Raw genomic sequence first — 13,036 nt, 5'->3', positions numbered from 1 at the left:
AGTAATAAAATAATGCTTATATATTATTATTTATTGTTTTGTACTAATACATATTATTATATGAAATTATTGCCTAAAATAAATTCTTTCTGTTTAAAGTATACAAATTCGAAAGTCTCAGGTTAACTACTAGGTATACCATTTTGTTACAAAACTTAGAATGTAAATATAGAAAATATAATAAAAAATAAATAAATAAAAATGACAAAAAAAAATAATTTAGTAAAATAAAATTTAAAATTAAAATGCAAAAAAAAACAATAGCTTAACTAGAATAACATACAGCCAATTTATTTAGGAATGGCGAAACTTTATTTGTTAACACAGGCTCTATAGGAAGTTTAGAATAAATAAATAAATAACTATTTTTTGTCAACAAAATGACTAAAAATAAATTAACACTAAATATACGCTCGATAAAAAATGTTAAGTAGTGTACACTAAATTTGAGTTTTAATTGATCGATATAGTTTTGATTATAAAAAAATATATAAAATTAACTCAGCTTCATAATGAAATTTCTGAGGATTTTTATATGCTTAACAGGTGAATTAAAACAGTCTTCAATGCCACATTAGCATTTCATTTATGAGCATAACAGTCAGTCACATTTTCTTCATTCATAGATCGTTTCCATTAGTGTTGTTCTTATACATTTAAAAGTGATGGCACGTGTCCAGTTTGAGGTTGCGTTTTCGTTGTATGGAATTTCAAAAGTTCAGCTACGGTGATGGCAACTTGAACAATTCCTTTTCCCTCCAGAATATCCACAGCACAACAAATCAGTTTCTAAAAAAAATTTAACGCTGTTGTTATTAAATTAATGCTTACAATACATAATTTTTTGTATACACCACATTGTTATTAAACATAGACAAAATTAACATATTGATTAGCAATTACTTACTTCATTCACACCAATTTTACGGCATGCTTCCAAAAAATTATCAACGTTCCGTCTACACCGAGCCATGGTAAGTTTGGGCTATAGGTAATTAAATAAATTAGATCAATATAAATTTTACTGGATACATTTTAGCATTTAATTTTATTAATATTTACCACAGCTGGTGAAGGTACGTGAATGCTAGCTACAGATCTCGGTTTAACGTGGTTTGCTAAGTAACAAAGCACAACTCCATCATTAAGCGCCGGTGACAGTTCACTTGGTAGAGACATTTTTAAGCGTGATTCAATAGTCTGAAATACAACAAATTAGTTTTTAATCTATGGTTGAACAATTAAAGAAATAATGCGAACACTAACATTACGTAGTTGTTTCACAAGTTCTGCCTCTTCTCTTGCTTTATCATACTCCCGTTTCATTGTGAACTGAAGTTTATTTTTAGTGATTTGTGTGTTATTCTTGGACCAAACATTTGGACTAGTAGGATTTGATGACATTGGTAATGATAAATTATTGACTGGAGTCGTTACAATTTCAGGTGTACTTGGTTTAGTGTATGGACGGATATCCTGTTTATAATAAATTAGACAATAAAATAAAAATAAAAAAGGAATATTTTTGTAACATTTTGACAGTTGATATAACCTTTTGATCATAATTATTGTCTGGGTTTTGAACTTTTCCTTTATAAATAGATTCTTGGGCACGTTGTTGTTTAAGGAACTCTTTGTATTCTCTGTAAAATAATTAAGAAATGTTGTAAACAATAAAAATAATTGTACGTACCCTGAATAATCAATTTAACTCTGTTATGATTAATATTAGAGTGAATTGACCTATTATCAAATTTAGAAGTAAGAATATTACCTAGCGAACTTTAAACCATTTAGTATCAATATAGATACTATAGATGTCCAACTGCGATACAAAATACACTATGCTACATCTACTAGTGATACCAGGGTATTTACATTAGTGATGGGAAAAATCCAGATTTGCTGGAGTTTGAAATCCGAAATCCTAATTTTACTGTAAACCCGGATTTTGGATTTTAAAATCCGGGGTTTGCATTGAATCTAGATTTTGAATTTTAGATTTGAAAACGTTGAATTAGAACTCTTTTAAGAATTATTGATAGTAAATACAAAATAATTACACATTCTTGAATAAAATGATATTTTGAACATGTTATTTATATATTTTAGTACTCTAACACTAATTTTATTGTAATTAGTACTTTAATTAGAGCCATGATTAAAAAATTAAGAACCAGAAATAGTTGTTGTTTGTGCCTAGTGAAATTAGTGCTTATTGAGTACTGTGCAGTGAACACGTAGGTATTTCTTACTACAATACATATTGTTCACCATGTTATCGCAAGAATTAGAGTTTAAACTTAGAAGCATACTATAAAAGTCTACACACTTTATTTACCAATAAGTATGTTTTTCTTTTGTACAATAGTATATATTGATATAAGAAACAATATATAATATACAGTGAAAACTGTCTAGAGCCGACCCTGAATAAAACGGAAAACTATCTAATACAGAATTTTTCTATGGTCCCGGCACGTTCCTATAGTTTTATATAGACGCCAAACCTCAAAAAAAACAGAACATTCTTAACGCGAAAACGGAACAATTTTGTAAGTCCCATACAAGTAAAAACCTTGCATAAACCGGAAAAATTAAATGTGCGTGTGTACTATAAACCAAAAATAAGGTATAAAATATAGATATTCATATGTACAATGTACATCATTAAAAAGTGATAGATAAAGAAGATAAAATTGTTCTACACATATTCGTACAATATAATATATACAATGTATATTATCGCATAAACGATACAATACTTTCTTCTTTGTAACTGTAAAACAGTCTTACACCAACAGTCGTACATACACTTTTAATTTTATCTTCCGTTAATCATATTAAATATTAAAATGCCAAAATACAGGGTGCGGCAGTCAAATCCGACGATTTGAAAAAATAAAAAAATAGAAAAACAATTTTTTATTAATTTTTCGCCAAACAAATAAAAAGTACACAATTGGAATTTTATGTTATAATATTTAAAAACTTCATTTTATAAAGATAGTGTCAGGCAAATGCCTTCCTTGGTTAGCCACACATTACTACTACATATATCATTACTTTTTTAATACGCTTTTACCACAAACGCACGCTGTTCACTCGACAAATGCTCCAAGATAACCAAATTCCGGGTACTTAAAAGCGATAAGAACATTCCCGAAATCTCAACCACTTTAGCCACGCCCACCAGTTCATTTTAAATCGTCGGGTTTGACTGCCACACCCTGTATAAGTGTCTTTCATTAAATGAAAAATATCAACTGATCAATATGAATATAAAAGGACATTCAGTAAAACAATTACAAAATGTATTTAATTGTGGAAAAACTCAGGTTTACGATACTCTTAAAACTCAAAATAGACTTAAAGAAGAATGGTCATATTGAATTGCCTTAGTGTGTAATAATATGTAATAAAAAACCTATAATATTTTAGTTTAAATTTAATGAATTATAAAACCTATATTTTAGTTTAATTTTAATGAATTATATTATTTAAAACAATAATTTGAAAAATATTCTTTGGTATTTATTTGAATTGAATAATTTGGAATTTTTCCGTTTTATTGAATAAAGCGAAAACTGCTTAAAGCGGAATTTTTTGTTGGTCCCATGCGATTTTGCTTTAGACAGTTTTCACTGTAAACAAAATTTTGATATCCGGTGATATAAAAATAATACAACTGTTGAAACCAATGAAGAATTTCACACACAAGTTTTTGCGTAATATTAAATATATAAGTCGGATATCATAAATACAATACATATCATACACTTTAATTATTAGTCATATCTCCAAAAATAATGATATGCGAGACTTAAATGTTTACCAATTATTGAGATAGCTTATTTATACCACGATCATTCATCTTGTGCGAGAATTAAAAGACCGACTAAAAAGTGGTGTAATGAAAGTTATATGATTAGAATACAGAAATTTGCAATGATAAACTCGGATTTTGAAATCCAAAAATTCATGTTTTGGATTTTAAAATCGGATAATCCGAGTTTTGAATTTCAAAATCTGAAATTCGGATTTGGCAGATTTTCGAAGAAACCAGATTTCATACCCATCACTAGTTTCTATACAGAACAGGCTAGGCTGAGAGTTTATATGATCCATGTGGTTAGTTCTGGATACTAACATCAGGATTGATAGTAGATTTAGCGTAGCGTATTTTGTACAGCAATTGGATATCTATAGCATTTATAATCATTACTTATAGGTTGTTTTTTTGGATTTTGATTTTAAAACAAGTTATGGGTATTTTAAAATTGTAAATTGTTTGAGCATAAAATCTAAAAAAAAAAGCCTGAGGTTAACTAGATAATACTCTTACTTCTAAATTTGATAATAGGTCAATTAGCTATTAAATTCAAAATAACTGAGTTAAAATTATTTACAACGTTTAATTTGCTATATTATACGTTTTTAAGGGGATGTTACAGTGACATTTGTTGTCTCAGTCTTGCAAGTGCGTTATATAGCAAATTTTACGTTCAGTAGATCATGTTTAGTTCCGTTAGTTTAAAGATTAGAGTGAATTGACATCTTATAAATTTTAAAACTAAGATTATTATCTACACAGTGATATAGGCTTTTTATTATTTTAAAGAAAGTTATGAGTATTTTAAAATTGTAAATTGTTTGTACATCTTAAAATACTCATAACTAGCATTAAAATTAAAACATAATAAAAAGCCTATGTTGTTGCCTGGATAATAATCTTATCTTTAAATTTTATAAGAGGTCAATTCACTTTAATTTTTTAACTAACAGAGGTAAACGTGATCTGAGTGTAAAAATTACTATGTTACGCACTTGTAAGACAGTGACAATGTATGCAATTGTAACGTCTTCTTAACTGTATTACTTACCTATAGCTTTGTGTGTGATGTGTTGGCTTATCATTTACCTTGATACCATTATTGTTGCTAGAGTATATTTTATTTGCATTTGTTGACATATTACCGTTGCTTTTACTAACATGTACAATTTCAGGGCTACAAATAAAATTGTAATACAAATTGTTAAAAATAATCACATTAAAACATTAATATTATGTTACAATACCTTGCATTGTTATTGTATCTGTTTGTTTCCCTATGTTTTCTATCAGGTTTGTTCAAATATTCCATGCTTCCATTTGCACCCTAAAAATATAATTCAGTAATCAGTAATAATAGTTTATAAGCCAATACGTTAATACTGGGTGGTACACCTACTTCATCTGAAGAATGTACGAGACTAGTTGTTTCAGATAAAGTCAAACTGTCCATGTTGCTGTCTAAACTATGATTATTGCTCTTAAGAGAGTTGAACTTCCACGATGATCCTCGATTTCGGCCTTCTTTAATGCTTTTCAATTCCAACCATTTAAATATATGAATACGACCCTTAATACAAACCTATGATATTTAAAAAAGCTATAATAGTATTCGAAATATAACATATAATTTTGTTAAACATTGTCAACTGATTTTTAATATACACTCTTACAGCAGTTGGAGGGGACACCAATGGGTTATTGGCTACATCCAAACATTCCAGACATGACATTAATCGCAATTCAACAGGTAAAGATGATATTCGGTTCAAACTGACATTCAATCTTGCTAATTTTATATATGTTAATTCTGTAAAAAAATTGAAAATTTAATTTTTGAACTTTTTTAAGACGTATATTATGCAATATTTTTTTATAATGTTTTAAATATTTCAATTTTTATTTTGTTTTTTATTTTGCTGGCTGAATAGTTTTAATCCAAATTAAAATTGTTACAAGTATAATTTGTATACATTAATTAGTTTACTTGGCTTAAAATATATATTAATTAAATTTCAAAAATTATTTGTATTGGAGAATTTTTATTCAACTACAAAATGTTAGAAACTATTGTAATAATGTTTTACTTACCTAATGGTAACTCAATAAGTAGATTATTTTGTGCGTTTAAACATTTTAATGAGGATAGTTGACCCAACTGTGGTGGTAAATTAATAAGCACATTACAGCTTACATCTAACTCAATAAGAGTTTTGCAGAATCCAATTTCGGTGGGTAACTGTTTAAGTTTGTTATTGGACAATAATAGGATTTCAAGAGGTAACTGACACATAGCTGATGGTAGACATGTTAAACGGTTCCGACTATAAAAAATATTACATCTATATGAATACACATATATTTTTTTATGTAACAGGTTAAGATTCAGATAAATCATAACTACCTATGAACAAATAAAACATATTTTAACTGCCTGGATAACATATTTATTTTACATTATTATACCATTGATTATTCTATTAAATTATATTTATGATAGTTTTATGCTGCACTGGTTATTGATATTATTTTCTATAGGTATGTATATTTAAATGTTAATCTAAGTAAATTGTACCATAGACTTGAAGAATCAAGGACTTTTATTCATCCATAAATCAATATTTTGGTATTATTATGTAAGATAGGTAACTAGTAAGTAATTAAATTTTAGTAAAAACACGTTTTATATTTAAGAAAATAAAAATGTTAAAAATTGTAGTTACTCATATTTTGACTTGGTGAAAATTGTGTATTTTTATAGATAGATAGTTAGTTTGTCATCAACATCATTAAAGCAGAAAAATAGAAAATAATTAAAACAAAATAAATTATAGAGATTTTAATATTAAACGACAATTTATTAATGCTCTTATTTACCATACCAAAATTGGATGAATGAGCAGTGTCTTTTTTTACTTGTATTTTGAAAGAAAATATACAATTAAATTGATAAAAATTTAACACTGTGAAAGAAGTTTTTTTTTTATTTGGTATTTATAATGTTAAACTACAGTCCTTGCTCTAGTTAATAGGTAGTGATTTTCAATAGATAATTATGTAATGCATATTTAATTAAAACTTTAAATCTAGATAAGGTTCACTAAAAATGTTAAGCTTTTACATTAATTAATAAATAATCTTTTAACCTCAAAATATGAAAATACTAAAAATAATATATGCCCTTGTAAATTATTTTGAATATTCTAATTTAGGTTAAATTGAACCAACAAGAAAATTCATCCTGATTCCTATACATGCTTAATAAATCATCAATGAAATATCACCATTATTTATAGCTAAAAAATGCTTTACAATTAAAATACGCTATAGTAAGTATCAATTGAATTAGAATGGTTAAATTGTTTGTTAAATAAAACATTGGTAGGTTTATATTTAAACTTCTAAAATTGTAGTTTACAAACAAATTATGTCATTAAAATTATGCTTAGATATAAAATAATATGTACCTACTGCTTCAAAGTACTACTTAATGATTTGTATTAAATTCTGATTACTTTATGATTTATATGAGTTATAAAAAATGATGGCAGATGTTATCCATAATAAATACAATAATGATTCAAAATATGTTTGTTTGTAAATTCAATAGTGTTATTTGTTTATCAACCAATATTAGAAAGAAGTTGCAACTCACATAGGTACACAATAACAAAAAATTATTTATTTTCAAAACATTCTAAGCGTTAAAATCTGTGACTCGTAAATCAAAAAAAAAAAAAAATGACTATCTAGATAATAATAGGTAATAATAACTATTGTCATAAATCAGAAGTTAACGGCAGAAAAACTTTTAGATGCTTGAATTTAATAACCACCAACCTGAGATCAAGATGCACCAATGATTGAAGTGATGTGACTGTATTTGGTATCGATCGTATAGCATTATGATACAGGTTTAGAGATTCTAATGACCAGAATTTGATTACCTCGGCTGGAAAGTGTGTGAAGCAATTTTTAGAGAGATCTGAAAACAAACGAGCTATATCACTAGGTATAATGGTTAATCATTTGAGGATTGGGAAAACGATTTCAAAGGCATTAAGGCGGTCAGTGACGGGTGTGAACATATTTTATAGGTACACAACAGTATTATTATACTGGTTCTGTTCGCTCGTACCCGCGATGGTCGTGTCGGACAAATCGTATTTATTCGTCACCGGGAATTCCTTTAGTTTGCGGCCGCCGAGTTTCAACTCGCCGCACAGGTGTGCGTCCTCCAACAGTTTCTCCAGCGACCTGGTCATCAGTCCGTTGTTGCGATGGGAATACAGAGTCGACGCGCAATCCATCGTGCTGTGTCTGCGAGCTGCGAACGGCGATCGACGGCGACGCACGCTGACGCATAGGTGAGTGAGCAGCGGTGGTTTGAAGAGGACTACGAGACCGGACACCGGTGACCCGTGCGATGGACGCGTCGTCCGGAGTCGGAAACGTCAAACAAACAGAGCGCCATCGCCGGTCCGACCGTCGGACGCTAGCCGGAATGAATGCTAATCGCTCGACGACCTAGGTAGTTGCTCCCGGTGTAACAGTCGCAGGTATAAGGTAACTGGTAAGCGGGCGGACGCGTGACTTGTACGTCTACGCTCGTGTGAAATACGAACGACACCGAACGGATTGGCAGACGACCGAGTCCGGAATAATATCGGAAAATTTGCGTTATCAACACACTCGTTGACCCCGGCCGAGAGTCATAATGTTATTATTATTATTAATGATGACAACGTATCGCCGGGTCGTCGTGTGGTAGCCGATGGGTGGGGAGGGTGGGTCGGCGACCGGAAAGGGAAATTTGTTTACGGGAGATCGCCGCGGCACAACGCAAACCGTCGTCGTCGTCGTCGTCGTGATAAGACCCGTGTGATAAGGTCAAGGAATAATGATAATAATATACGATTATTGTTATTATTATTATTTTTATTATTCTAGTTCCACGGCCAAGGCACCGCGATAATTTAAAACGGCCAAGTGGCCAACCGCTGTTGCGTCAAGTATACCTAGGTACCTGCCTACCTACTTACCTATACGTTTAGGCAGTTGCGTACCTATAGGATTAAAATATGATTATTGTATACCTACCTATTACAGTATTTATTCCTCTATAATACATAATATTATTATATTGTATATGATGGCGGTCGCTACTCGCTATAGCAGTCGACCCAAACGAATAACCCTCTAACAGTAGTATTATTATTATTTATTATCCTCCGGCACGAAATAATATTATTATCCATTGTGTTGCGGGCCGTGATATTACCAGCATTAGTTATTCCTTAGTTATAATATTATTTATAATTTTTTTTTTCACTGTAAGTAGGCAACGTAGTAGGTACACATGCAACGCGTTCGTAGTACCTAGGTAAAATGTTTTATTTTTAATGATATTTTATTCTGAGCGGATCGATTGTAAATTATGTGTATTTTTCTATTTTTATTTATCTATTTATTATAATTTGTTTTGTTTCTATCATCACCTTTTTAGCATTAATAATGCTTCCACTTTCAACTTAGAGAGTATAGTATTTATGGTAACAAATTTCAACTATTTGGAACATTGGGAGTTGGGGGACCAAAAGCACAAAATTCCTTGTACCTAGCGTACCTACTTTTCAAAATAAATAATTTTTTTTTTTTGTTGTTGTTGTAATTCAAAAATAGATAACTGTAGAGACCCGAATTTTCACCAAATATATTTATATTGGAATTTTCTAGACTTGAAATATTTTTCAAAAAACGTATTTTAGCTCGTTTTATGCTATTGACAAAATTCATTGAAATCATGATGATTTATAAACTTCTTTGTAATTAAAAATGTAGGTATTAGATAATATAAAATTTTCAATTTGAATAGTTATGGCCTAAAAATGTAAATATGTAATGTAAGGTTCATCATAAGTAGAGTTAGGATGTTGATGACCTAAAAAACATACAAAAATGCCCTAAAAAAAATGCAAAAAAGCCCTAAAAAAGTGCAAAAATGCCCTAAAAACTTCAAAAAATGACCTTAAAAATTATTTAAAATACTAATTAAGTGAAAAAAACTTATTTATAAATAATAATTTTTATTAGAGATATGGGTATAATAATGGGTGTACCTAATAGTAACGAAAACCCCACAATAATAATATTAAAATTATTGTTTACTAATAGTCCAAATCCAAAGTTAGATTTTAAACAAATTAAATTTGTTTCTTAACTTGGGTGTAACATTTGCCCTAAAATCTATAATTTGTGAAAAATGCCCCACATTGTATATAAAGTACAAAAAATGCCCCAAAAGATGAAAAAATGACCTAAAAATGTTGAAAAATGACGTTAAAAAACAAAAAAAATGCATTTATAGCTAAAAATGTAAAAAATGCAAAATAAAATTAGAATATTCTGCATCAAGGGAGCATGAAACAAATTTTTAGCTAGGATAGCATTGTACAGAATAAAAGGAAAAAAATGCAAAAGTCATCAACATCCTAACTCTAATCATAAGTTATTCTTACAAAAATATAAGAAATACAACCCCCGATTTATACCTAGTGCTATACAATACAAACCTAATCATGCCATTATGCGTTATCCAGTTTTAATCTGAAATAGTGAAATATATATCAGGTATGTATGTATATTTATATTATTACTTGTATACAAGTGGATTAATAAAGAAATAAATAATAATATTATGTACCTATAGGTAATAGGTATAACATATGGGATTTGTTCTTGACAAAAATTAGTTCAAAATACGCATACCTTATAACTAATCGAAAAAAAAATACTTACCTAGCAATATTAACAATATACCTACATGGCTACAAATCGTCTCCACTCAGAATCGTTTTTCATTGTATAACTACAAGTTACAACGATTTATCATATTGAATTAAAATTTAACAAATCAATAACAGTGACCCCTCAATGACGACTGACAAGGTACACTTGACACCTACCTACTATAGGTACAACAGCATAAGCTCCCCGATTTTTTTTCCGTTTTGTTATTCAATCGTTGTCCGAAGAAAACGAAAACAAAGCCACAATCACTTCAATAACAATAACCTAACCTAATGAAAAATTCCAAAACCTATTGCAATTGGTAAGTTAATAAAAAAATTAAATTGACTTTTTTAAGTCAACGTTAAATCATTAAGTGAATAGTAAATTGTCAATAACCAATTAATTAAATATTTAACACGAAAAAAAAAACTAAAAAAACTCTTAGTTTAAAGATAGATATTACCTATAGATAAAAATGATAATTTAATATAGTCAAAAAGTGGTACAGCTAATTCATTTTCTATCAAAGATTTTTAATATTTTTCAAATGTCATTGTAACAATATTATTGTAGGAGCCTTGTATTACATTTTCAAGCTTTTTTACCTAACAAATAAAGTTTTATTGACATTCATAGAAAAAAAGTCTAATAAAATTATATACAGAAAATGTTCCTAAACTGTTCAAAAATATTTTGAAAATTTTATCGTGTATGGGAAATACAAATATAAACAACCAATGAAAACTTAATGTATAGGTATACGTTTATTTGTCTTAGAGTTACACCAAAAACCAAAAACCAAAATCGATTTTGTGGAAAACCCATTTTGCGTAAAAATATTCCCGTTTTTCCTTAATTTGTATGTTGTTATTCCCGGCACTTTTGAAAACTATTGATTTATATGACTTTTAGATTTTGACCTCTCCAATGCACCAACAATATTCACTTTCCCATCGAACAAGATACTGATGTTGAAAATCGAAGCATTATTTCAACCAGGGGCTAAAATAATGTGTCCCCTGACACACTTTGTGTCCCCTGAAAATCAAAGTGTGTCCCCTGAATGACAAATGTGTGTCCCAAGTTATATAACGTGTTTTTAGATTTGTAGAAATAACGAACATTAATCATTTAATATTTTAATTTACTAGTTACCTATTCTGTTAACTCAAGTTAATTACCTACTTATTTTATTTCTATAATCTATAAATCTATTCTATAAATCTATTTTAAAGAATTAGATAGTTATTTTGTCGTATTTAATAAATATAACTAAAAGCAGGGGCGTCATTTCAACTTTTTTTTGTTGATGCCAAAATGTTTGCAGGCCATTCAAATTTTTACCAGGCCACATACAAAACATTTTTTTTTTTTTTGGAGGGGGGTTAAGTGGGGATAAAAACTGTACAAGATTTTTATTTAATATGTTACATATATTAGTATGAAAATATTACAATATTGTTACTATTTTTGAAGGACTATGTGTAGGTACTTTTAATGTATTTATTTTATATTGTGGATACAAGTGTTACAGTGGTATTTAAACTTGGTAAATACATTTATGGGTATAAAACACCTTAATAATAAAATAGTAAAACCTAATCAACACATTTTTTCCCTCTGCATAATCAAAATATATAATATAGCCAGCTTAATAAAACCAGAAATGTATTTTATGGGTACCATTCTTCATAATGTTTTGTTATAATTTTATCAATTATAATATTGTAGGACCTCTAAACCACATCAAACATTCTTGGAAATTAAACATTAGTACAATACATTTTTTTTTGATACTGAAAAAATATAGGTTATATAACATAAAACACTTAGGTATATCGGCGCTTAAATTTATTGATGGCAGGCCAAAGAAGGCGTTTTAAAAAAAAGTTGGTGCAAATGTACACCCTGCAACCCCCCCCCCCCCCCGCAAATGACGCCCCTGACTAAAAGGCTCTACATACATAATAATAAAAAAATACCTACCTATAGAAATTACCTGCAAATCGTCTCTCTGGTTTTAAAATTATTTTACAACAATAAATTTATTTTACATCATACTATTGTTTATTATATTGTTTAACTGTGTATTTGAGTAGACATGGATTAAAATTAAAGGATATACGGCAAACGTATATATATTATAAAAACATTAAAACAGTAAATCATATATCATAAGTACCTACCTAAACAGTTAAATATTTATGATGAGCTGGGTATTTTGTTTTCCAAATATTGCTCACTTTCTAAAGTAAACGGTTTTAAATCGTTGTAAATAATAATATATTATATATTTCCGAATTTCTGTATTTACATAAATGCGATTAGGTATCGATAGAATTCAAAATTAGTTATTTTTTTACTTAGCTTAAACAACATTGATTAGGTATATTATACTATTGTCTATTATAG

General features: G+C 28.9%; 1 protein-coding gene across 1 annotated transcript; it reads right to left on the bottom strand.

Annotated features, from left to right (window-relative positions):
- Window positions 1–265: 265 nt before the first annotated feature.
- On the bottom strand, window positions 266–8,585 carry LOC100168640 (leucine-rich repeat and calponin homology domain-containing protein 3). The gene is made up of 12 exons (XM_001947066.5): window positions 7,971–8,585; window positions 7,673–7,817; window positions 5,924–6,156; window positions 5,506–5,642; window positions 5,232–5,414; window positions 5,080–5,159; window positions 4,884–5,009; window positions 1,553–1,643; window positions 1,267–1,476; window positions 1,063–1,200; window positions 908–985; window positions 266–789 (listed from the first exon to the last, which is right to left on the bottom strand). Exons 1-12 carry the CDS (start codon window positions 8,140–8,142, stop codon window positions 649–651), a joined length of 1,734 nt encoding a protein of 577 aa, XP_001947101.2. The 5' UTR covers window positions 8,143–8,585; the 3' UTR covers window positions 266–648.
- Between the last annotated feature and the right edge of the window lie 4,451 nt (window positions 8,586–13,036).

This window comes from Acyrthosiphon pisum, chromosome X (assembly GCF_005508785.2).
Source record: "Acyrthosiphon pisum isolate AL4f chromosome X, pea_aphid_22Mar2018_4r6ur, whole genome shotgun sequence".
Classification (NCBI taxonomy): domain Eukaryota; kingdom Metazoa; phylum Arthropoda; class Insecta; order Hemiptera; family Aphididae; genus Acyrthosiphon; species Acyrthosiphon pisum.
This window is presented reverse-complemented; position numbering and strand designations above follow the sequence as displayed.

What these genes read in the sequence shown, in the direction of transcription:
- LOC100168640 (XM_001947066.5), bottom strand. Translation starts at nt 8,142, where the DNA reads ATGGATTGCGCGTCGACTCTGTATTCCCATCGCAACAACGGACTGATG. An exon ending in ACAATAATTATGATCAAAAG is followed by an intron (nt 1,477 to 1,552) that starts GTTATATCAACT and finishes TATTATAAACAG; the next exon opens with GATATCCGTCCATACACTAA. An exon ending in TTGTGAAACAACTACGTAAT is followed by an intron (nt 1,201 to 1,266) that starts GTTAGTGTTCGC and finishes GTTGTATTTCAG; the next exon opens with ACTATTGAATCACGCTTAAA.